Source organism: Vombatus ursinus, unplaced genomic scaffold (genome assembly GCF_900497805.2).
Source record: "Vombatus ursinus unplaced genomic scaffold, bare-nosed wombat genome assembly UNPS02014811.1, whole genome shotgun sequence".
Classification (NCBI taxonomy): Eukaryota; Metazoa; Chordata; class Mammalia; order Diprotodontia; family Vombatidae; genus Vombatus; species Vombatus ursinus.
The window spans coordinates 3210661-3236876 of NW_020954589.1; the positions used below are offsets into that span (position 1 = coordinate 3210661).

Here is a 26216-nt window from a genome sequence, read left to right on the forward strand (position 1 = left end):
CCCCTTCGAGAACTTCCGGCGGCAAATTTCTCCCGCCGCCAGGCTAAGCATGCGTAATGCGAAGAATGGGAACATGCGCGGGACGAATAGGCGCTTGCGCGCCAAGCACGGGGGTGTGTTTTCAAAGATGAGTGGCGGACATTGGGGGAGACGGACGGAAAGGGCCGGTGAACGCTTGCGCAGTAGCATCTCCAAGGTGGTGCTTGAGTTGAAAGGGTGGGTCAATATGGCCTAGAGGAGCCTTCGCGTTCTTCCGGAGGTGGGGGGGTGGGGCCTAGGCTGGGTCTCGGGGACGCGTGCGCGGTACGCACCCAGCGCGGGGCGGGGAGAGCCCGCAGGTGGGATGGGGGGTGGGGGCGGGGAGAGGGGCGTGACTTACAGGCGCATGCGCCGAGGAGGTTGGAGGGGGGGCCCGGGGCTCCTTTGTTCGCGTTCGCCATTTTGCCAGGCAGCGGCAGTGGCGGCGGCAGCGGCGGCTGGAGCCTCTGATTGGGTTTCGGGGTCCGGTACTGGAGCCAATCAGCGCGGGCAGCGAACCGGGGGAGCGAGGCACGGTGAGTGTGAGGAGCCAATATCCAGCGGCCCAGAGCCGGCCCCAGCGCCCCGATTGGCGGGTCTCGCTGACCACTCAGGAGAGGCCCAGGCACCCGCCGAGCCCGGGGAGCGGGGTGGGTGGCGGCGGCGGCGGCGGCAGCAGCGGAGCCTGTGGGGCGGGCCTGTCTGGAACCGGGCCTTGGCGTGGTGTGGCTGTACCGGGGACTTCCCGCCACTCCCGGCCGAGGCCTGCAGGGGGCCGCCCCGCCCGTGTGGGGATGGCTGGGGCCTCTTCGGGCGCGGCACCTTGACCCAGGGGTCCCGACGTCCCAGATGGGGCCCGGATTCCCCATTCGGCCACGGCTCCAGGCGCCAACCCCCAACCTCCCTGGGGCTTGGGCACCACCTCCTTGGGCCCGCAGGCTCCAGGGGCTGTGGTGGACGGGTCTCCAGTTAATGCCACCCCTCCAGACCCTTGCCGACCTTACTGACCACCCAGCACCCCTTTCTTGCTCCCCTCCGTGGTCTCCGTCTGGACGTGCCCTTTGTACGTTTGTGTGTATGTGTGCACGCACTCACACTCATTCGTTCTCCTCTCCACCCTACTCAATCATCTGGACCCTGAAATCCCGCCTGCTTCGTCTCCCTCCTCCCCGTTCTCTGTGAGTGGGGTCTGCTTAGACCCTTGACCAGTCCCCCTTTCACAACCCAGGACGGGCAGTCTGGCAAACCTGGTACAAAAGCCCCCTGCCGTGGTCTCCCCCTCCCCCCATACGCTCCTTCTTGGTTCCTCTACTGTCTGACTTCCCTTGTCCGCTTGGTTCCTGGATCCGGGAGGCCGGTGGCCTCCCCTCCACTTCTCCCACCCCCCACTCCCCTGGCCTGACCATGCCCCTCCTTCCAGCCAACATTCCCTGTGTCTCTTGTCCCGTTACCGTTACCACCCCCTTTTGGCTCGTCATTTCCTCTTCTCTCGTTGCTGGGGCAGAACATCAGCCCCCTCCAGACGTGGTGCCAAACCAAGCTGCCTCCTTTTCCCAGGCTGCATGTCCATTTGGCTCCTGAAAGCTCCCTGTACCAATTTGTTCTCCTCTCAGAAAGAGTGACTGCAGGAGGCCTCTTTCAAAACATGGAGTTAATTTTCCCCTACCACCATCTTCTTTCTTACCTGACTTATGGCAGCCAGGACCTCAGGTTCCTTCTCTTGATTTATTTTTCTCCTATTGTATATAGTGTGTAGTTAGGTCCCTATTTATAAAATGTTTTGCATTTTAAGTTTGTTTTAAAAAAAAACATTTTTATGTGTTTGTCTTCATGTTTAGGACCAAGCTTCTTTTTCTTAAAAAAAAATGAGAGGGTCCTTTCAACTTTAAATCCTATGGTTCTGGCTGCAGTAAAGTTGTAGCAAGTGGTGACTTTTCGGTAGAGTTGTACAGTACTTGGATTCAAGTGAAGTGTGTGCGTGTATTACAAGATTAAGTCAAGTTAAGAAGTACTTAATTAAATACCTAGTAGGTGCTAAGCACTGTATTAGGAATGCCCCTAAGACAAAAACAGTCCCCTCAAGGAATTTAAAATCTAATGAGGACAACTTGCAAACAATTACCTACAAACAAGGTGTACATTGGATAAATTGGAGACAATCTTGAGTAGGCACTGGCATTGACCAAGACTGGGAAAGGCATTTTGCAGAAAGTGGAATTTTAGCTGTAACTTGAAAGAACCCTGGAGGCAGAGATGAGAAAGGTGAGAATTCTAGGTATGGAGAGAGATAAAATGGAGAGTTGGGAAATAAGAGTGTCATGTTAGAGGAATGGCGAGGAGGCCATTGTCACTGGATGGAAATACTCAGAAAGGAGGAAAGTAAAAGAAGACTGGAAAAGTAGGAAGGTTATGAAGAGCTTTAAAAGCCAAACAGGATTTTTTTATTTGATCCTGGGGGTAATATGGATCCACTGGAATTTATTAAATGAGGAAAGGGTTGACATAGTCAGAGGTGGACAGAAAAATCACTCAACTTTCTAAGAGGTTCTGCTTATTATTACTAGAGTTGATTTCTTTTGTACATAAAAGGAGATTTTTGTCCCAACTCTTTTTCTTGGTCCTAGCTGTTAAGTAAGGAACCCTCAAAGAACTTTTTCCCCCTCTGCTTTGCTTCTTAGAATTCAGTTTTCTTTGATAAAAGTAATGATGAGTTCTTAGTTATACACATTATTGAATAGAGTTTGATGGTATGGATAATTAAAAAAATAACATTTGCCTTTGGAATATGTTTTTGCATATCTTTAAAAAAAGAAGTATCTCATGTTTGTAAATTCCCTTCACAAAATTGAAAGCTACACTCGAAAATCCAACATAGGGAAGCTATCTCAAGCTTGCTCTTTCTGCTCTCTGCTGGAGAGTGCACATGTGTTTTATCTGTGTGAGTGTGCACTGAAATTTGGAATGCTTAAAAGTTTCATTCTTGGAATTGTATCCTGAAAATACACATTGTGTTCACTGGAGGATCTTTGAATTTTGGGCTTTGCAATTTTTATGGGATACTTTAGGAAAATAGTTTTTTACATAAACTTTATTTTCTTGTGTGAATGTAAGACTTAGATTTTACGTTAATCATAGGGTGGGATAAAAGCCAAAAAGGCATACTATGCTGTCATAATTGACCATTCAGTGGAGAAGAAGGATATTTTTGAGGCATAACTGTGTTAATGAAATTGTCATTTGGCCATCTGAAGGCAAGAATAGTAGAGTTGAATTGTGCTTTATTGAACATCAGGGTCACATGCAATTGAGCTCTTCAGAGGCAGTCTAGAGAAATGTATAGAACATGCCTGGACTTGGAGTGGGTAACCTTTGGGTGTGTCTCCTGAGGCTGTATATAGTCTGGTTGGCTATATAACCCCGAACCTCAATTTTTTCATGTGTAAAATGGGAACAATAGCACCTACCTTTGAGGGTTATAAGGATCAAATGAGCTGTGTGTGTGTTCGTATGTATGTATGAACGTACACGTGTCTCTAATGTGAGCTGCAGTCATATATGCAATTTCAGTAGAAGGGCCTTTTTTACGCCCCTCATTTTGCACTGGAAGAAACTGAGGCCCAAAGAAGGGCCTTGCTTGAAGGGGATTTGAGCTGGGTCTTGGAGTCCGGGTCGAAAATGTAGAAAGTTGAATCAACGTGAGCTTGTATAGAGTTTAGGCTTTACCTTGTGGTTTCAGTTAACTAGAAATCAAAGATACATTCAGTATTTAAATGCATTTCCTTCCATTCATTGAAATCCCATGCAAACTCCAGAACCCTCTAGATTTTGATTAGGTAGTCCTTTCCTACTTAAAAACATTTAATGGCTATTTGAATAATATTGAATTTGATCTCAGGCCTATGTAATCTACCCACTTGATTAAAATAGTGTATATGTACCATAACATTGAATGAAAACAGGCCTTACAAATGTGCCACCTGCCTTGAAATTATTTTAAAAACTGTTGTAGAAATATAGGCTTATTGTAATTACAATCCAACTGTATAGTAATTTAGCCTTGTAATTTTAGTGCTAAATTATATGCATAAGTCATATATTATTATAGTGATCTATATATCTATTGACTATAATCCTCTAGTAACATTTCTTTCTTAACCTTTCTAATAGGAGCACACTCTTAGCCATATCCCAGGATATCCAGTGGGAGGTTGTCATATACGGAATTGCAACCTAAATGAGACATGGAACAGTATACAGCAAACAGCAATAGTTCTACAGAACAGATTGTCGTGCAGGCTGGACAGATTCAGCAGCAGGTATGAAAATGATTCAGCTTTGAGTACTAAAGTAACAGAATTGGCTATAGTATTAATAGGGACTGCTGTAATACCGTTGAAAAATTATCATGTTCTGGGTTTGGTGAGATGCAAAGGTCTAGAAATTTGCCTGGTAAGATTTCCTTCTATTTGGACTCAGTATCTCAAACTGTGTATTCAGGTTTCTTTGCAACTTGTATTCTATCCACAGCCCACTGGAATTGTTTGTTCATGTTACCTGAACAGCCTGCCTTCTTATTAATTAACCTGACAAATTTATTTCCTGACAAATTATTAAAGTTCAAAATGTCAGGCTACTTTCATGTTGAACTTTGGAATGGTTAAGTTTGTCTTCATGTGAATATATTGAACTGATTCTGTTCTGTTTCTTTTCCTGATGGAATTGATGTATGGACACCTTGGCTTTCTACAGTAGATGAAAACAAAACACTTAGATTCAAGTAGATCTGCTTTGAACTGGTCCACAAGATGATTATTTTGGAAAGTTAATATCTAGTTCAGCATTAGGATAATATTTAGACAGCTGCACTTGCAAGTATAGATGCATTGGAAAAGGATTTAGAGCTGCTGGTTTTTAAATTAATCCCAAATCCAGGTAGGATATTGTTGTGAAATATATATAGATGACATTTTTTGCTGTTTCTTGCTTAGGTTTACTTTATTTTAGGATAAGCTTCCACTTTTTTTTTTCCCAGTAAGAGACATTCATTGTACGTTAGTCTGACTTCAGATAGAATTGCTGATCAGGTATAAATGAAAAGGGAATTAACTTTTTGTTGGGTTTGGCATTGTTTCCAAGCTCTAACATATTGTACTTAGAAAATTGAAGTTTTCAGAGGGCATAACGGAAAGTTGTTCCTGATTAGTGGCTAAAGGATGAAGTCAATTTGAATTGATTTCAGTTCACTGAGATCACCCTTTCCAAATGAGCGGTTTCCACAAAAGCTTCACCATCTAGATAGTATGCTAATTGATGTAAAAAAAATTTTTTGTCAGAAATAACCATTAAGATAGACACAACTATATGAAAGCCATTAGATTCATTTACTACTTTATTGCCTCTAAGGTAGTTGAGTTGAATAGAAATAGTTTTAGGTTATAAAAGTTGTAAATTTGTAAAGGTGCTTAGTCTTTAATAATTTGTCCCCATTGCATCATAGATATTTGTAAGGTCCTTGAGAGCAAAGGTCTAGTCCAGGCCTGCACAACCTGCAGCCTGTGCAGACTGCTTATGGCCCACCGAAGGATTTTGGGTGACCCACAAAAAATGTAGAGGATGTTTTTCTCTACATTTTTTGTGGGCCGCCCGAAATCCTTTGGCGTGCCCGCAAGATGCTGTGGTCCACAGGTTGTGCTGGGGTGGTCTAGTCTTGTGTTTATATCCTTCTCTGTCTAAAACAGTGCTTTGCATGTAGTAGGCACTCATTATAAGACTTGAACTGGTTGTATTCAAATGCTGTGAAATTCTTCAAATGTACATTTTCCTTTTGAAAATGTAGCTGCAGTTCCAGTAACTTTGCTATCTAAATGCAGTTGAATACCAAGTGAGTGCTGTAATACAAAGGAGCCCTGTAATGCTTCCATAAGCAAATGAATTGAATTGCCTGTTTCTGAAAGCTACCTTACAATTTGGTTTTAAACATGATGAAATGGCATCTAATATGACCATTGGCATATTAAAGAGCAGAGTCTTGAGTCTCAGTAAAAGGACAAATGCTTATCTCCCCATCATTGTTCCAGTTGATGACAGTAGCAACTCGGTCAGTTCTTTCAGTCTGAGAGTCCAGGAAAAGGGGCTTTTGAGGAGAGAATCTCTCGGTCCCTCCAGGAGGTAAGGTGATCTCTTGTCTTGAGCTGTGCGTTTCCTTGTCAAGTTTCAAGCTATTCCTGTTCCTGTTCCCAGCAGCAGGGTGGTGTCACTGCTGTCCAGTTGCAGACAGAGGCCCAGGTGGCATCCGCCTCAGGCCAGCAAGTCCAGACACTCCAGGTAGTGGTGATTTCTCTGATTGTATCTATGTGAGCACTGCATGAACCTCCCTTTCACTTCATGTCTGATGCTGTTTTGTCAGGGTTTGAAATGGGAAAGGTAAAGAGAGTGGCATATGATTCTCTTCTCTATTTGATGCTGCCAGTTTTCATTTGAGACCCATAAAAATTCCTGTTGAGTTTCTTAATGTTTCCTAGAAAGCATGCAGAAACTGTTGTCATCCAGTTCTGAAATCATACGTATCTCTCTATTTGGAATTAATAGAAAGGGAATGATTGAATGAGTAACTGGAAGCAATTCTCAGCAGTAGGAATTTTAAATTAACTTAGAAATTTAATTAGGAGTTTGATCTTTACTCTTGTACTGAATGTGAATAATTTGAGATAAAAGGAGACAAGAAAAAAAATGAATAAGGCTTGAATTAGCCATTTTTTTAAATTAATGAACTAAATGGCTAGAAAATAGCAAGCTTAATATTATGTATTATTTTCAATAAATTAGTGTAGTAGTGGGCTGACAATGTAATGTATTCTCATAGAAGGAAGTTCATTATTAGCTGTCCGAAGTAGGCAATAGGAAAGCTAAGTTGATTAAAGAATTATCATTGACATATGTAAGCAGAATTAGGTACTTTGTCAATAGAAAACTTCAGAAACTAGCATATTGGATGGTCCCCTGGAGTAGATCTTTATATGGTTAAATTAAACAGCTTTTTCTATGCAGAAACTCTACTAGAGCATCCCATAAATAGATATTGGTGAAATACAAATAAGCTCATCAAATTTATATGTATAAACCATTACCTTTTCCTGACCTGAGATTGAGAATTACTTTACTGTTGGGTTTGGAGGGAGGTTCCTTCCCTTTTAGGGATCAAGGCCAAAAATCCCGTTGGTGAGTTTTAGTAGAAAGTACTTTAGGGCAATTTAAATCGATCAACCAGCCAGTATTCCCCATAGTGTAGATGAGTTGGTAAAGAAGAGCCTTGGCTTTTGCTCAGAAAACTGGAACTCTAATTCTGTATCTAAAACTTTGGGATTAGATAGTGTAATAGTCTGTGAACCTGCAGATAGTATCTCCTTAACTTACCTAATTGAACAATTAGGACAGAAGGTAAGGTAAGTTATTTCAAACCCTGATTTGTGCGGCCCGTTTCATTTGTTCCATGTAGATTGGAAATTCTTAAAACAAAAGCTAGGGTACAAGGCTCAGATCTTTACTGCTTAGTGCCGTGCACTGCGTGGTTCCTTACTGAATTGGTACTGGTTTTCCTTTTCATGCCAGTTTGTCAGAAAAGAATAGTTGTAGGATAATGAATTATGCAAATTTCTGAATATTACATCCTGGAAGAAGTTGATCTTATATGTGCTACCCTAATGGTATTTGTCCCAGGGTTCAGTGGCTCATCCATCTTTTCTGCTTGCTTTGTCTTAGTTTTAATATATAAATGCAGACAGTTCTTGCTTTAAGTAAATGGACCATTCCGCAGACCTATGTAAAATGATTTTTACATAATATGAATTTGCCTGCAGATGTGAGGGAGGGAGGCAGAGAGGAAGAAGGCATATACTCATCTGGTTCAAGGACAGGGGCCAGGACAGAGAAATGAGAACAGGAGAAGGAGCATGCAGGGGCTGGGCCAGCCACATGGTGGCTGGACATAGACATAAACGCCATGCCCAAACATAGATAGAAGACAGACACGTTGGGGAGGGTGTTCCAAAAGTTTTGCCAAACTCTCAAGCCAAACCCTCAACGGTCTCTCCAAGCATCCTTTCTTCTGCTTTCACTCGGAGGTTTGGGTGTTATTTTGGGAGGTGGGGTGCGGTGGGAGGCCTCAGTGTTGGAACAGAGAGCACAGTGCTGTACAGTAAAGTTAACATAGGTGTGTTTTTGGAATGCAGGTTTCTTTCAGAATTCATAAAGTTGAATTTGTGTAATGCCAATTTACACAAAGCCAGAACTGTCTGCAAGTATTGCAGATTGTCATTAACTGCCTGTGGAATGGGAACATAATAACATGCTGATTAACCGTTGCTGCTCGTCTTGTGCATGTACTTTTTAACTGTTCACATATCAAAGGCTTCTCCTTAGTCAATGTTCATTTTTGAGTACATATAAGTGGTGATCTGGAGAGTTATTGAGAGGTGATGGATAGCTAGATAAATAGGAGTGCCATATATAAAGCTTATCTCAAGTACTTTCACACTTTTTTTTAAAGAAAAGGAAGCTCTTGATGGAAATAAGTAGCAGCCCTTTTTCTCTAGGGATCTCATTATTTTAGAGGATTGTTAATTGCTCTTTTAGGTATTCATGCAATAAATGTTCTGAAAACCTATCTGTGTATCAAATATTACATGGGCTGTGTGTCTCAAAAGGAATCCACTTTGGAGTGAGAAGGAAGAGGAAACAGGTATATAAGAATCTGATAGTAAAATTTGTAGATGATAAATATGGAATTCTTCCAAGGGACAGAATAATAAAGCCTGGAATTTGAAATGTCTTAATAATGTTCTTTTACTCTCTCTCACCTGTTTTTATAGTGGAGAAAATAATTCCTAACTTTGTAGTCTCTAAAAGTATAAACTGACCCTTTTATCAGCATATTTTAGTCAGCTACTAATTTTTTTTTTTTAAGTAGAAAGTTCTTTTGTGAAAGAGTTTCCTTTATTGGTTTGGAAGAACTCCCATCCCAAAATCATGATGGAACCTGAGAACAGAAGGTCCATACTACCCTTGTGGCCCTTGATCATTTTTATTTCACTGAAGTGATTTGCACTATGGTTTCCAGAAGGAGTTCTGGGAAAAGAACATTTCATTTTAAGAATCAAGATGTTACATCCCACTTGTAGTTTCCAGACTTAGAGTGAGTTCCTCTTAGAAACTTGAAAAGTAGGAATTCTATTCATATCAGTTGCCTCTATATAATTTCCACATTCCTCATTCTACTGAAATTAAAATCAATATGGTTGTATTAAGGAGCATTTAAGGGGATCCAAACATCTCATATTGGTTGGAACAGCACATGGAGTACATCCATTTAAGATCAATCTATAATTTAAGGCAGTAAGCATTAAATGATGAAAATTACTCAGAATCCTCAAGGTGAGTTTGGAAGAGTGAATCAGAGTTGAAAGAAAATGGAGAGAGGAGCTTACTTTTAAAGACCCTAAATGAAGGTGCTTTCCACGCAGGCGCTTTGTATTTTTTATACTCCTCTCTCCCTCTCTCCCTCTTTCTCTCTCTCTCTTTCTTGCTCTCTGTCTCTCTCTCTCTCTCTCTGTCTCTCTCTCTCTCTCTCCCCCCCTCCTCTCCCTCCCTCTCCACATTACCTAGAATCTTCACTCTCCCCTTTGATAAATGCCATTCCTGGAAATTGGTCTGCTGGCAAGCAACCAAATTTTCTTATCAGCTACTATTCCATGCATGTTGATAAAAATCTTGGTTTTTTGTAAATCTGTTGAAACTTCAAAAGATTATACTTGTGTTCTATTTTAACTTTAAACTACCTTGACATTTAGTCACATATCTTACACTGAAAATCACTGATAGAAGGCCTCATACACTCATTTTTCTTCACCCCAATTCCCAGCACATTTTTGTCCTGAGTGACAAAAAAGGTAGTGGGTAGTCCTGATGACTGGCTTATAGTTAAATTCTTTCTCTGTGTAGCTTTATTTCATTGTTCTCATTCTGTTGATCTCTAGGTCCAGGGCCAGCCTTTGATGGTACAAGTGAGTGGAGGTCAACTAATCACGTCAGCTGGCCAGCCCATTATGGTCCAGGCTGTCCCTGGTGGCCAAGGTCAGACCATCATGCAAGTACCTGTGTCTGGGACACAAGGATTACAGCAAGTAAGCTTCTTCATGTCATTGTATGGAATTCATTAGGATGTAAATTGTTGTTATAATTTTTCTTAATTATACTATCTTTATTTTTGTATCTTGCCTTAACCTAACACAGTGCATTTGACATTTAATAAGTGTTTATTTAACTTGTTCTTCAGATTAATTGAATACACGTTGCCACAAATCATTTGTTGATTTCATTTCACCAAACTTTTACCAGGTTTGTCCTTGGTACTCTGTGCTAGATCTTGGAGATAAAAAGACGAAACAGTTCCTGCCCTCAAGAAGTTTACATTTTATTGGGGGAGTACAACATGAACACAAAAGAAAAATAGAATACAAATGACTGGAGGAGTTGGGGGTTGGCAGTGGCATCAGGGAAGTCTTCATGAAAGAGGTCATACCTGAATTGTGGCATAAAAGAAGACAAAGTTTTTGAGGGGTTGAGATGAAGAGAGAATCCATTCTAGCCATGAATAATGGATTGAGTGAATACATGGAGAATAGAACATGTATTAAATTAGGAGAAAGTCTAGTGTTCCAGTTCTTCTAGAACATAAAGTTTGTATAAGGAGCTATTATAAAACAAGGCTGGAAAGATAGGTGGAAGCCAAACTATTGAGGGCCTCACATACCAAGCTAAGGAGTCCATATTTTATATCAGAGGCATTGAAGAACCACTGAATATTTCCGAGTAGAAGGGTGATATATTCATAGTTAGGAAGAAGTTGCCTCAGTTCCTCATCTTAGGAAGATGGTTGGGGCAACTGTGTGAACAGTGGATTGACGAGAGGAGAACCTGGAATCAGGGAAATCGATTGGGAGTCTGTTATAATAGTTTGGGTTGGAGGTGATGAGGACCTACTTATATTAGTCTGGTGGTTCTGTGAATGGAGTGGAGGACCCAATGTGTGAGTGTTGTGGGAGTTGAATTGACAGGGTTTGACAACTGATTGGATGTGGGGGAGAGGAAAAGAATCAATGATAATTTTGAGGTTATGAATGTAGGTAACAATTCTAATTGCACTAAATGATTTTAATAATCTCTATTTCCCCATACCCATCTGGTTTTTCTTATTAGAAACTGAAATAGAATCATTATAATGTTGGATATATAGGATAAGGAGTAGGATTTTAGAAATATGCTTTAATCAAGTTAAAGACAGGAATGGGGTGCACCTTCAGCAGAAGGAATTGGTGTGAATTTAAGCAGTACCACTGAAGTAATTGAAAAGAATTTATTAAATGTGTTAAGTGTTTTGTTGTTGTTCAGTCATTTTTCAGTTGCGTCTGACTGTGACACCATTTGAGGTTTTCTTAATAAAGATTCTAGAGTGGTTTGCCATTCCTTCTCCAGCTCATTTTATAGATGAGGAACTGAGGCAGAGGGTGAAGTGACTTGCCCAGGGTCACACAAGCTTGTAAGTAGCTAAAGCCAGATTTGAACTCAGGAAGATGAGTCTTCCTGACTTCAGGCCCAGCACTCATGCCATCTAGCTACCTTGCTTAAGTGCTTACTGTATACCAAACCATATACTAAGTGCTGGGATACAAATTCAAAAGTGAGATGGTTTCTACCCTAAATAATCCTACGGTCTAAAGGGGGAAAGAACACATAAAGGGGAATGAAAATGAGGGAGTCACAGGGATGTTAGTAAAATCATAGAAGAATATACACAGCCTTTCCAGAAGCAATGGCAGTACACTGATTTGCTGTGTTTGTGTGCGTGTGGGGGGGGTAGCAAAGAGTGGGAAATTGAGGGAATGCCTGACAATTGGGAAATGGCTAAAGAAATTGTTACATACTTATGATGGAATACTATTGTGCTATAAGAAATAGTGAGGGGGGTATTGTTTCAGGAAAATCTGGGAAGGATGATATGAACTGATGCACAGTGAAGGGTGCAGAACCAGGAGAACATTGTGCACAGTAACTGCAATGTTAGACTTTGCTGCTTTGATCAAAATAATGATCTATGATAATTCCAAAGGACTCAGAATAAAAACTGTTCACCTTGAGAGAGAAAATCGATAAACCCTGAGTGCAGATTAAAGCATATTTTACACTTTTTCTTTTTCGGCAACATGACCAATATGGAAATGTGTTTTGCATGATATCACATGTATAATGAGCATCATTTTGCTTGCCTTCTCAATATGGAGGGGAGAGGAAAGAAAGTGGAATTCAAAATTTTAAAAATGAATGTTAAAAATTTTATAAACTCTTCCCTCTGTAAGATACCTTGAGATGGCTATTTATTTCTTCCCCTTGCCTCTCAGAAGGGGATTTATATTTACCATCTTTGAAAGATAATTATTTCCTGTGTTCTCAGTATTCTAGAAGAGGTCCTACAGCTTAACCTCAGAAATTTGTTCTAGTGTTTTCTTAGCCACTGTAGTTGGCTTCTTTAGTATGTGTCCCTTCCAGCTCTATAGATCCTATGAAATCCATCCTACTTTGGGAGCTATCCGTTCCCTCTTGAACTAAACTGAAATAATTGATAAGTAGTTCTTGATTTACAACGATGAGGAGGATAAAGATAATGCCATTCCTTCCTTTCTTACTGTGTGCCACTTTTTTGAAGTATAAATTGAGAGAAAATAACATTAGAAGATCAAATGAGGGAAGTTTCAAGATGAGATAATTTTCTTTTTTTATCTTTTTAACTTCCATAGATCCAGTTGGTACAGCCAGGACAGATTCAGATTCAAGGGGGTCAGGCTGTGCAGGTGCAGGGTCAGCAAGGCCAAACCCAGCAGATCATCATTCAGCAGCCCCAGACTGCCGTCACTGCTGGGCAGACCCAGGTAACTGCTCTTTTCTAGAAAGCAATAAAATGGTTCATTCGAAAGTATTAAGATGCTGAGCCAAACCATTTCATATATATATTAGAGATGGGAAGTTAATGGCTGTAAAAGATGAGGAAGTTAAATAACAGATATAAACCTCATCTTTATTTTTAAGGGGAGGGTGAAACTAAAGAATCTGAAGATTTGAAACAAGTATCTAATAGAAGGAATGAGAGTTCTCCAACTTCCATTCTGTTTCTGTTTTGGCCACATTTAGCCTTTTTGTGATAGTTCAGTTCTTTACCCCTTGTAAGGAACCTCTATCTTTCTCTTAAAGTTGCTTTTTTGGATTAAACTGATCCCTTTTCAGTAACATGCTTATGAAATGTATGTGGATCTATGTGACATCCCATTTCTTTTACTCTGAAAATACTTTTAGGAGGATATATGTTGCCTATTGATAGTGTTTATTGTTGGCTCCTTGCAGACTCAGCAGCAGATAGCTGTCCAAGGGCAGCAAGTGGCACAGACGGCTGAAGGCCAGACCATTGTCTATCAGCCAGTCAATGCAGATGGCACTATCCTCCAGCAAGGTATGGGCCATATGTGTGCCTTCACGTCACTGTTTCTCTCTTTCAGGTGTATTTTGTTTCTCTTGGGTGGCTGGCTTACTCTTGAAGAAGGGGCATCTAGCTTCCCATAAGTAGTACTTTTCATTCTTTCATATCTTCTTCAGTCTCATAGTTGAGTAGTTGCTGTAGTTTTCCTTTGCCAAAATATTGTGATCACTTTTTCCAAATGAAAAGAGGTTTCCCCACAAGAAACTTATAAAACCTTGGTCTCAGGAGTCCTACTGATTCAGACTTTGAAAGCTCTTTGAGAGCAAATGTGGAAATGTTTCCATACGTTGGAGTTTAAAGATTGAAGATGGTCAGAGTTTTAAAAGTGGAAGCTTTGGAGTATTGGGAAAGAGAAGGTTGTGGTGGGGAAGGATTGATTTAGCTTCTGGAAGCGTAGCATTTATAGTCTTGTTGCTAGTATAACTGATCCTAGGACACTTTGTCATCTGTTCAGGGAACTGGGAATCTGAATTTTCATTTACATTTTGCAGCTGACTTGTGACCTTGGGCTATGAGTGGCTGAGTCTCCAGTTCACTGCCAGTGAAAAGCTTGAATGTGTATTTCAAAGGGAAGTCCACTACTTTGGATGCAGAGTGGGACTATTACCTCCCTTGGTGTGAATTTAATGTTTCTTTTAATATAATCTAAGATTGACAACATGGTGTAGGAGATAGATGGTTGATCTTAGAGTCAAGCATATTTTGGCTCTTTGAAGACCCCAGGCAAACAACTTAACCTTTCAGTATCCTCAGACAACTCTTTAATATTGTAAGTTGTAGAACAGGTGTTATTGGAGAGAATATTTCCTCTACCAGTGAATTCACAGTTCTGGTCCAAAAACCAAAGAGATGGGACTTGCAGGGCAATCATAGTACATTGTTGACTGTTTAGTCTCAGTGCAAGTCAATAGTATGTTTCAGTCATGTCTAACTCTTTTGTTTAACTAACATGATCCTATTTTGGGGTCATCTTGGCAAAGATACTGGAGTGGTTTGCCATGTCTTTCTCCAGCTCATTTTATAGATCAGGAACTGAGGCAAACAAGGGTAAGTGACTTGCCCAGGGTCACACAGCTTGTGAGTGTCTGAGGCTAGATTTGAACTCAGGTCCTTCTGTCTCCAGTCCCAGTGCTCTATCCGTTGTGCCACCTAGCTGCCTTCAGTAGTACAATATGGCTTTCAGTTCAACAAACATTTTTATTAGGTTTGAGATGTATAAAAACCAAATGTAATCAGGCTACATTAAATAAAAGTGTCATGTCCTGAATGGTAGTAGTCCTACTCTACGTTGCACAGGGCAAACCACATCTGAAGTCTCATCCAGTTTTAGGCACCTAATTTTAAGGGTGTGTAGGTGGAATTGACAAATAGTCTAGAAGGAAGTGACCAGGAATTGTAAAAGTTCTGTATACCACGTCATCTAAGGAAGTATTGGCTGAATTGAATTTTGAACTGAACATTTAGCCTGGAGAAAAGTCTTTAGGGAAGGAATATGTTATCTTCAGATATTTGAAAGACTGTCATATGGAAGAGGGAGCTACTACTACTGTCACTTCAGTGGTTAGAATTGGGACCAATAAGTAGAAGTTATAGGGTAGGTAGATTTCAGCTCACTGTAAAGAACTTTCTTTTAGCACCCAAAAGTAGAATGGACTGCTTTGTGAAGTAGTGAGCTTCTCAGCACTGAATGTGTTCCATACAAAACCAGAATATTGTAGAGATAAAGTTCCTGCATTGAGTAGAAAGCCAAACTGGATAGCCTCCCAGGGCCTTTTCAACTCTAGTATTCTATAATTTAAAAATACTTGATGTAAATACTCTGACCTAGATCCTTTGGTTTCTGGTCAGTGGATCATATAAAAATACAGTTTGTTACAGAGGCACTTTTATTGACAGTCTGAGGAGAGCAACTTTTAAAAGTTACTAAAAAGAAGCCGCTTTTATCTTTGGACAAGTCCTATTAATAATTATAGCTGACTTTTGTCCAGCATGTAAAGGTTTGCAAAGATTATATATGTATGCGTGCACGCGCACACATACAATCTCACTGATCCTGAAATCTTGCACAAAATTTATATGTATGATTATAGTCAGGTCAGCTTGTGGAGGGGATTCTACAGATGCAGATCCTTTAAAAATCAAAAAGATCCTACCTTCAAATATGGGAAATGTTCATGTGAATACTTGAATCATTCCAGTTGTCCTAAAGATAGGGTGAGACCATAGTGCTGGGGCCCAGATTGATCCTTTTGAACTCGACTTAGAGAAAATCAGTTCTTATTAGAAAGATGGTAAGATGAAGAGATGACTGCCTACTCTATAGCTACCCTGGGTCACTGAGAATGTGCTCAACAGAAGAAAGACTAATTTCCCTTGTTTATTTGTGCTTTTTACAAATGTTTTATTTTCTTAAAGTTACCGTCCCTGTTTCTGGCATGATCACCATCCCAGCAGCCAGTTTGGCAGGAGCACAGATTGTCCAGACAGGAGCCAACACCAATACTACTAGCAGTGGACAGGGGACTGTTACTGTGACACTACCAGTTGCTGGGAATGTGGTCAATTCAGGAGGAATGGTCATGGTGAGTAATGGATCCTGTTGTTTCCTCTTCTCTACAGGTTTTAGTACTCAGTTTACTCTTCTGTAAAATGAGGGCATTAGGCCACATCATCCCTAAGGTACTGCCTGGGTTTATAATTCTGTGACAATAATTACAATAGAAAGAGCATTGGCTCTGGAGTCAGAGGACCTGGATTCAGTCCCCATATCTGATAGCACCTGTATGACCTTGGGCAAATCATCTAACCTTCCTGGGCCTCAGTTTCCTCATCTGTAAAATGAGGAATTTGGACAAGGTGCTCTCTCAGATCCTTTCCAGCTCAATTTTACGATGATGCTATGACACAAAACAGATTTTTTCTTTGATGATTCCTTGACATCTCAATTTATGCCTTCCAGAGCTGATTTCATTTACAAAAGCTGTATAATACAACTCTAGCCTTTTTTTGTTACAGAGATTCTATAAAAACCTGTTTAAGACTTTTTTAATATATGAATTATGAAGGTCTATAATACTTTTAAATTAAGAATTTGATTTTGAAGTGAAATTCTTACAGTTGGAGCCTTCACTAATAGAGGAGTGTGTGTGTGTGTGTGTGTGTGTGTGTGTCGGGGTGGGGGGAGCCCATTCTGTGCCTCCACTCATGCTGCCCTTCTCCTTCCCCCTGCCCTTCATTGCAGGTATTCACCAAGCATTTATTAAACCCCTACTATGTGCAAGGCTCCGTGCCAAGCACTGGGCATACAAAGATGAAAACAAAACATTCCCTGCTGGCAAGGAGCTTACATTCTATTAGTAGGTGAGAATCTGTATGTTAGTGAATAATTTAGAGTGATTAATCGTTTTAACAAAGGATTTTTTGAGGTATTAAAGAGTTTTGCTAAGGAAGCCCCTTAAAAAAGCAAAATAGTTTATATTTTAAATTAATTAATTTATTAAAAATATCATTTACATAAAACTTTATCAGGGAGGGACATGTTAGGTAAACTCTACAATATTTACCAACAGTGAGATGCTCTCAGAGATTAGGGAAGAAATGTTCAATCCCACAAGGATTGTGGGTTTTGTAGTACTCTATACATAAACAAGTTAACTCATAACAGAGTGAAGACTTGAATTTTGCAGTTTCTCTTTGTAGTGGAAAGAATACACAGAATCTTCCTGCGTGAAAAGGGCCTCAGGGATCAAAGAGGTTTTGAGGGCAGTTTTATTGGGATAGTTAACTTAGCAAGCATGACAAAAGAATGATCAAATGACATATAGACGGGCTCCCAAGGACATCTAGGACACCAAAAATTCAGTAGGACAAGGCTGGCTGTCATTGGTTAGTTTGTTTCATCAGAAATGGCAAGGAAGCACAAGATAATTATTCTTGGTATTTGCTACTATAGGTTTGAGCTAACATTGTGTCACACGGTGATGAGTCTGAATAAATATCAAGTAAAATGAGATTGGTGCATTCTACCAACTTTATTGTGTATATGTACCTGATTGCTGTTACTGCTGGTATTAGTAATGATGATAATAGCCATTAGATGGCAGCAGCTATTCGTAGCAGATGAAGCAAGCAGTGGACATGATTTGTTTTGAGATACTTTGAAGTCATCTTTGTGTTTCTTACTACAGAAGCAAAAAAAAAAAGGGTAGGCAGGGATCCAGCAACTCTGCTTTGTCAGGGCATTTATGCTGCTAAATAATAAGTTCTGGGTTCTTTCTTATTCAGATGGTACCAGGGGCTGGTTCTGTGCCTGCTATCCAGAGGATCCCCTTGCCTGGAGCAGAAATGCTTGAGGAGGAGCCCCTCTATGTGAATGCTAAGCAGTATCACCGGATTCTTAAGAGGAGACAAGCTCGAGCCAAGCTAGAGGCAGAAGGGAAAATCCCCAAGGAAAGGAGGGTAAGTATATAATTGCAAAGTATATAGAAGAAGTGCATTGGGCCTTTTTGTGGTCTGTAAGTTAATAGTCGTAAGATCAGTCTATTTCCCCTTTGACTTTCCTAGAAATTTATCTATAGTGCTTTTCTTTGTCTTCATTGGTAATAATTAATCATTGCTAATAATTAACTGAGAGACCCAATTTGGTAGAGCATCATCTTCCATGTTTATGTGGATTATAAGAAGGGAAGCACAATGTTATTTTGGATATTAGTAGATTTTGACATTTGAGATCATAGGGTTAGAACCAAATTTTTATTTCACACAAATTTTACTTGTTTACTGTACTCAACTGATTGTCAGATTTTCTTCCCAATCATTCTCTACTTTTCCCACTGAATTAAAGTTATTTGTCTTTTACATTGCCAAACACAGTGCCTTGCACATCGTAGGGTACTTAAAAACTGTTCATTGAATTGAAACTATATATGCTGAAGCTGTTTTGAGGGGGAAGATTATACTTAAATAATTGAGGTCTCTCTAAGTTAATAGTTAAATAGAAGGATCTCTGTCATTGCAGAAATATTTACATGAGTCTAGGCATCGTCATGCCATGGCAAGGAAACGTGGAGAAGGTGGTCGATTTTTCTCTCCAAAGGAAAAGGATAGTCCTCACATGCAGGTAATGATAATAGTAATAAGAACAATGACTTACATAAACCTAACATGCTAGTTGTATCACACATACATTATCTCATTTGATCCTCATAACAACCCTATGAGGTAAGTACTAACATTAGTCAAAAAGCACTTATTAAGCACCTGCTATGTGCCAGGCACTGTGCTAGGTACTGGAGAAAGTTAAAAAATGAAACTGTCTCTGCCCTCAAGTAGCTTATTTTATTGGAGGAGAAAACATGTAGTCAGTCAATAGTTAACAAACAAAGTTAATTAAATACTTACTATGTGCCAAGCAATGCCCTGGGAATACCCCCCAAAGGGCAGAAATAGTTCCTGCTCTCAAGGAACTCAAATTTTAATTGGGGAGACAACATGTGAACAACTATGTATATCCAGGTAAATTAAAGGTAAACGGAGAGGGAGGGCACTAATATAAATGAATATGGAGCAAGAGAATTCTTGCAGAAGGTGGAATTTTAGCTCAGATTTACACATATGTATTTGCAAAGTAAATACAAAATAATTTTTTGAAGGAAGGCCCCAAACATCTTGGAAGAATCAGTAAAGGTTTCTTATAAAAGGTGGCATTTTAACTGAGCTTTGAAGGAAACTTAGTAATGTTCTGAGAGTTGGAGGTGAGGAAGGGTACAATTAGGGGTACAGCCAATGCAAAGGCAGAGAGTTGGAGGTTTGAAAGGGAGAAATAGTAAGAAGGCTAGTTTAGCTCGACTGTAAAGCCTGTGAAGGGGAATCATGTATAATATGGCTTGAAAAGTGGGCTGCTAAACAGAGGAGTTTATATTTGATCCTGGAGGTGATAGGAAGCTACTGGAGTTTATTCATCAGGGGGGTGACCTGGTCAAGTCTGTGCTGTGTGGAGAATGGGTTGAAGAGGGGAGGAGGTCAATTAAGACAGCAGTAAGAGCAATTAGGAGTCCATTGCATTAGTCCAGGTCAGAAGTGATAAGAAGTTGAATTAAGTTTGTGGTTGTGAGTCCCAGAAGAATGTGAGAAATGGGGGCAGCTAGGTGGCGCAGTGGATAGAGCTCCAGCCTTGGAGTCAAGAGGACCTGAGTTCAAATATGGTCTCAGACACTTGACACTTACTAACTGTGACCCTTGGCAAGTCACCAAAAAAAAAAATGTCAGAAATGTTACGTAAAGGTAGAGTAGAAACAAGATTTGGAAACTGAATGTATGGGCTGAAAGGGTCAAAGATGACACCAAGCTTATGAACTTGGATGACTGGAAAGATGGGTGGTGCCCTCAACAGATAGAGGGAAATTCAGAAGAGATTTGGAGAAAGCAATAATGCATTCTGTTTTGGACGTATTGGGGTTGAAGTTACTTTGGGATATCCACTTTGAAATGTCTAATACAGAGGTGTCAAACACACAGACTGTGGGCTGCATTTGGCCCACATCATAGCCCAGTACAACCCAAAGGAGATTAAAGTGTAATTGGGAGATATTCAACAAAATAAAAATGCAATAAAACATATCACACTTTAAAGTTAAGTCAATATGCAGTGTGCAGCAATCCTTATGTACAGAGTAGTGGCTCCCATTTCTGTTTGAGTTTGACATCACAGGTCTAATAGGTGATTTGGAATTCTGGAACTCAGTCTAGGGCTGGATCTGAGTCATTTGCATAGAGATGGGAATTGGTGAGGTCACCAAGAGAGCAGAGAAAGAAGAGGAGAGGCCCTAAGACAGTGCATTCCAGTACCTCAAAGTTAGCGGTGGAATAGCATGATGATGGAGAGAAGGACCAGACAGCTAAGGTAAGAGTATCGCCAAAAGAGAGCAGGTGTCCCAGTAATTCAGAGAGAAGAGTGTGTCCAGCATTGTTAGGTGCTGCAGAAAGGTCACAAAGGATGAGAATTGAGAGGAATCCATTGAACTTGGCAGGTAATGAATATTTCAGATGATTATTGTCATCATCCCTAATTTTCAGATTAGGAAATTGAAGTGCAAAGGTTAAGTGACTTGCCCATGGTTGCATAGCTAGTACATGTCAAGATGGGGTTCGAACACAGATTTTTCCTGCCTCTAGGTCCGGCATTCTTTGTACTACTTCTCTTCTCATCGAGTGAGGATTTGGTTTCTGTGCCATTGCCCTGTTCTCTTTCTTCCTTTTATTTTCTGGATTAAGGGGGAGCTGAAAGGGGCAGCCACGTGGCACAGTAGATAGAGTGCTGGGCCTGAAGTCAAGAAGTCTCATCTTCCTGAGTTCAAATCTGACCTCAGACACTTAATAGCTGTGTGACTCTGGGCAAGTCACTTAATCCCTTTTGCCTCAATTTCCTTATCTGTAAAATGAGATGGAGAAGGAAATGTCTGACTACTCCAGTATCCTTGCTAAGAAAACCCCAAATGGAGTCATGAAAAGTCAGACATGACTAAAAAATGATTCAACCACCACAAAGGTGGCACAGTGGATATAGCATCAGGCCTGTAGTCAGGAAGACATGAGTTCAAATCCAGTCTCACGAACTGAGTGACCCACAAGCCACTTAACCTGTTTGCTTTAGTTTTCCTCATCTGTAAAATGAGGATGACAATAGCACCTACTTCCCAGGGTTGTTATGAAGATTAATAATGATGATGATGATAATGATAACTAACATTTATATAGTATTTATTACATACCAGGCACAGTGCTAAATGTTTTATAGTTAGTATCTCTTGATCCTCATAGCATTGTAAAGTGCTTAGCACACTGCCTGGCACATAGTAAGCTCTATATAAATGTTAGCTGCTGCTATTATTAAATCTTTATCTCCAGTCGTGACATCTTAACCTTCATGCCAGTCACCCATTCCCAATTGCCTACAAAATGTTAATTGGTCACTTCAAATTGAGCGTATCCAGAACTAAATTTATTATTTTAGCTTTCAGTTCCCTTCCACAATTAGCCAGTGGTTGTTTATTACAACCTTTGTCACTTTTTTTCAAACTGGAAACATTGGCATCATCTATGTATATAACTTGTCACCAAGTCCTTTTGGTTCCTTTATCACAACGTTTGTAGACTTCATCCTGTCCTCTTACCCAGGGTTGAGCCTACATGACTTCAGTAGTCTCCTGGTCAGTTTTCTATTTCTAATCCATCCTTCACAGCACCAGTGCCAGATTAAGTTTCCTTAATATTTCCATCATATCCTTACTGGGCTCAACAGTCTACTTGGGCTTCTCATTTCCTATGACATCAGGTCCAGGCCCTTTTGCCTAGTTCAAGACCTTCCACCTGGATTTCACTTTTCCTATCCAATCTTACTGGCTGTTTTGTTTTTTTTTTTTTGTTTGTTTATTTTTTGGAGTATGAATTCTCTGTTCCATCATTCAGCAAGCATTTAAGTACCTTCTGTGTGGTAGGTAGTACCTCCTACTGAGAATGAAAAAACCAAAAAATAATTTAAATAATCCCTACTCTCAAGAAGATATATTTCAGTCAGGTTTCACACTTCACTGCCTCTGCCTAAGTTATGAATCCTGCTTTTGTGCTTTGGTTTTTGCTACTTCCCCATTCTGAAATGCCCTGTGCCCCTCCTCCTTTTCACCTATCCAAGTTTTACCTCCTGTATGAAGCCTTCCCCAAGTACTTTGATTCACATCTCCCCAGTTATATCTCTGACCATAATAGATGATTAGCACATTCTGTTAGTAGTCAAGCTAGGTTCTCATCCTACTGAATAAAGCCTGCCTTCCAAACCTGGCTTCAGAACCTCATGGGGTTCTACTAAATACTAAAAATCATTATGTAAAAATTACATAATAAAGGCTATTTCAAGAGAGCATTCAAACCGAGATAGAGACTGTATCTTTCACCCAACATTCTTGGCACATGTGACTGGTTGGGTCTTTCCAGGAATGCTACCAGCTATACTCTTCTGGGGACAGTACTATCATAAAGCCTCTGCCACCCTTCTGGGCTGCCATCTTACTAGCCCGTGACTCTCCTAAGAATGCTGGAAGCTACATGTTCCCTGGCCGGGATCAAGGGGCTGATCCCTATGGAAATACACCAACCAGAGGATATCTAGCTTCCTGTTACTGTTCCTCATAGACTCTTTCCCCCTGCCTTACCCACTGGTGTTGCCAGGGGCCAGAAATTTGGGTTCCTGGAGGGTCTGATTCCCAGAAAAGAAATAGGGCAAAGTACTGAGATGCTGATAAATTTTTTTTTTTTTTTTTTTAAAGAAAAAGTACAGATCAATCCTTTTCCCAGTTTGGGAACAGAGGAGGGAGGGACTGAGAAGAGGGTGGGACCCAGAAGTCTGAGACTTCCTGGTTCACCATTCCCATTTTTTGTTCTCTAGCCCTATTCATTTACAAAACTCCAGAAAAACCAATGAAAACAGCAACAAAATCTTTTGTGGTCAAAGAACAAATCATAGAACCTGTAGATAAATTCCTTTATAAAACCAGAATTATGAAATAAAACACTGAAACTTTAGGAAGGTAGCCAAAAGAGGAACACAGGTTGTCAACAATTGTATGAAACAGTACTCCAAATCTCTAATAATAATAGAAATGCATTTTGAAATAATTCTGAGGTTCTACCTCACATTAGAAGTGGAAAATGACAATTGTTGGAAGGGCTATGGGAGCACAGACATTGGTAGTAGAGCTATGAAGTGATTAAATCCTTATAAAAAAAATAATTTGGATCCAAGCCTGAACTGCATACCCTATAATTTGGCAATACCGCTATTAAGGGTATACCCCAGGAAGGTAAACAGACACTGGGGAAGAAAAATATTTATAGCAATACTTTTGTTGTAACAAAGAATTAGAAACATGGTGGGTGCTTCTCAATTGTAAAATGAATGGACCAATTTTGGAAGGTTAATGTATTGGGATATTGCACTATAAGAAATGACAGAAGGGACCGATTCAGAGAAGCCTGGGAAGAAGGATTTATTTGAACTGATTCAGGGAAAAGTGAATAGAACCAAGAGAACAACGTATAAGAAGACTACAGCATTGTAGAGGAAAATGACTGAAAGAATTAAGAACTATGATCATTGCAATGACTAATGAGGACTCCAGAAGTCAGATGATGACTCAGTCCTCCTTCCCATCTCTTGGCAGAGGTGATGGCCTCCTGGTGCATTATGATGAGTCATTTATTTGGGGACTTAGCAAACGTGTGTGCATTTGTTTTGCTTAACTGTGCTTATTTGTTTCCTGGGAAAGCTCTAATTTTTTTCTGGGGTTGGAAGTGAGGAAGGGTTATGAGACTTAGGCCAAAAAAAAAGAAAAGAAAAGAAAAAATAGAAAAGAAAGTCAAGATCGTTTTTTTAATACACAGAAGAGAGCAGAGGAAACAGGTCAGTGTTGGTACTACAGTGTTAACTTATGATGTCCTTAAAACCAGGGTTACATAATAGAGTTTCACAGTTCCATATACAATTCTCTTTTCTTTGTATATGAAAATGTTAATGTTTGTTGATTTTCAGATTCATAATTTTAAAAAGAATATTTTTAAAAATCATTATGTTATTTTCATCTCTAAGTAGATTGTAGCTGTCAGTTGTGGGCCAGGCCTGACTCGATCCAGTGTGGTGGATTGGAGGGAAATGAGACACTCATAGATCATCTAACAATTAACAAAAAGAAGCTCACTTAATAGCATGGAGAGGATTTTCAGCAAGGATACAACCTTGATACAGTTGAGTGAAGCTCCCCCTACTTTCACATTAGCCAGCAACTCATATGCATTTCCTCTCCCACTACTTCAAACAAGAGGTCATACTGATTCACTCCTGCCAATCAAGGCCAAAATAAACTTATAAACATTCAACAAAAGTTTTACTGAACAATAGCAGGATATTTAGCAAGGATATAATGGTTCCCTTGCCTCCAAATTTGCCATGATAGCACTCTTGGTCAGAAATATGTGCCAAACCCAAGGAGCCCCAGATTCCTCCTGTTGCTAGTTTTTTGTACTTAGGTGAAGAGGAAATTATTTCAATAGTTGAAACCTTAGTCCTTTGGACCAATGAATGGTTTCATTCTCTTTTAAGGAAAAGCAAACAATCTACCTGCCATGGACCCTAGTTCCTGGACCTAGATGTTCCTTCCACAAGCTCCACAAGACAGGGATTATTTTATATTTCTCTCCTAATTCCTACTAGGGACATAGTTGGCACTTATAAGTACCTGTATATCCAAAGTGGAATGTGTTAGCCCCATCTCTTCTGCCTTTTAAAAAGGCAGTGTGCAGGCAATGCTAACCGCTCCATATACTTATTGCAAACTGTGTAGACAGATAAACTTTACTGATGCTGAATTTTGTTTTTGATAAAACTGTCTTTTTTCTATGAAGACTTGTTGTGAAAATCAGAAGTATTTAACTTTGGAGAAGAAAGATGATTTTTTTTTTTTTTTTATCGTTTCTTTGTCTCCAGGATCCAAGTCAAGCAGATGAGGAAGCAATGGCACAAATGATTCGAGTATCCTAACCAAAAGCAGAGAGAGTGAGCTGATCCAGGTTCCTCTCCACTGTGTCCCATTATCCCAGGAAATTGAGCAGACCTTTCAGTGGGACACTCAGGATCACATTCTGCCCTTTTCTGCAAAACAGAAACCACTTAATTTTTCATAAGTGGTTTGGTATTATAATTGCAGTGATCTCTGGCGAATTGAAATTCCAAGGACTCTGTCCCACCCTTCTCAGTCAGGACTTCAGACTGTTAATGACATTAGTATTTCATATATTTGGATGGTACAAGAGACAAAAAGCCAATGAGACAGTACTACAAGCAGCACTTAATTTCACTGGTGAAGCAGGGCCATCCCAGGGGAGAGATACTGTTCAATCGTTAGCAGGACTGCAGTCCGGGAAACAACCACAGCCCGCTCCTTCCCACTTGGAGTTTGGTTAGTCTCATCCATCCATGAAGTTTGAGATTTTATGTGTGACCAACAGAATGAACATGTTGCATGCAGAGATGACTTTCAGGCAGAGGAAATTTCCATCCTGTGATGTGTAAAGAGCATACTGTTCCCTAAGAATAAGGTTCAATCAGCCTGTGATTGTAGCAAGAACCTGAATCCACCTGTTTGGTTTAATGCCAAGGGGAAAAAATGTACCTCTGGAGTAGAACAGTCAAAGACTCAGTAGCATTTTAAAATGCTTCTCTTCTCAGCGTAGGTGGTCTTACCTGCCTTCCCACACTGAAAATGTAACTGATATAGAGATCACTTGGATTGCAGATTTTCTCATTTTTCCCCCTATAAGGTGCTAGGGATGGCCAGTCCTAGAAGTTGCCATTCCTGGAGCAGAAAACAGAACAACTTAAATTCTTTTTGTGTTCAGATGCTGAGAACGTTCGTAGTCAGTAAAATGTCAAGAGAGCAAAACTGTAGGTTGCTGATCACAGACTTTTTGTAAAACTGTCCACCTTTGACAGCACTTCAGGAATAGAAGGGAGAATGCAATGATGTGTGTGTGTGTGTGTGTGTGTGTGTGTGTGTGTGTGTGTGTGTGT

At 40.2% G+C, this 26216-nt stretch overlaps 1 protein-coding gene across 5 annotated transcripts; it reads left to right on the forward strand.

Annotated features, from left to right (window-relative positions):
- The first annotated feature begins 455 nt into the window (after window positions 1-455).
- Window positions 456-26210, forward strand: LOC114053473 (nuclear transcription factor Y subunit alpha). Of its 5 annotated transcripts, none has more exons than XM_027876567.1 (10): window positions 456-554; window positions 4186-4334; window positions 6259-6345; window positions 10050-10196; window positions 12867-12998; window positions 13468-13573; window positions 16016-16182; window positions 17885-18058; window positions 18618-18719; window positions 25134-26210. In XM_027876567.1, exons 2-10 carry the CDS (start codon window positions 4260-4262, stop codon window positions 25185-25187), a joined length of 1044 nt encoding a protein of 347 aa, XP_027732368.1. In that variant the 5' UTR covers window positions 456-554; window positions 4186-4259; the 3' UTR covers window positions 25188-26210. The 5 variants fall into 5 exon arrangements, with proteins under 5 accessions (XP_027732368.1, XP_027732372.1, XP_027732370.1 ...); XM_027876571.1 differs by having other exon boundaries at window positions 6259-6342; XM_027876569.1 differs by having other exon boundaries at window positions 6262-6345.
- Window positions 26211-26216: the final 6 nt, after the last annotated feature.

Bases quoted from the DNA above. Each gene is read 5' to 3' on its own strand.
- LOC114053473 (XM_027876567.1), top strand. From the start codon at position 4,260: ATGGAACAGTATACAGCAAACAGCAATAGTTCTACAGAACAGATTGTC. The intron at 10,197-12,866 runs GTAAGCTTCTTC...TAACTTCCATAG, and splicing joins GGACACAAGGATTACAGCAA to ATCCAGTTGGTACAGCCAGG. The intron at 13,574-16,015 runs GTATGGGCCATA...ATTTTCTTAAAG, and splicing joins TGGCACTATCCTCCAGCAAG to TTACCGTCCCTGTTTCTGGC.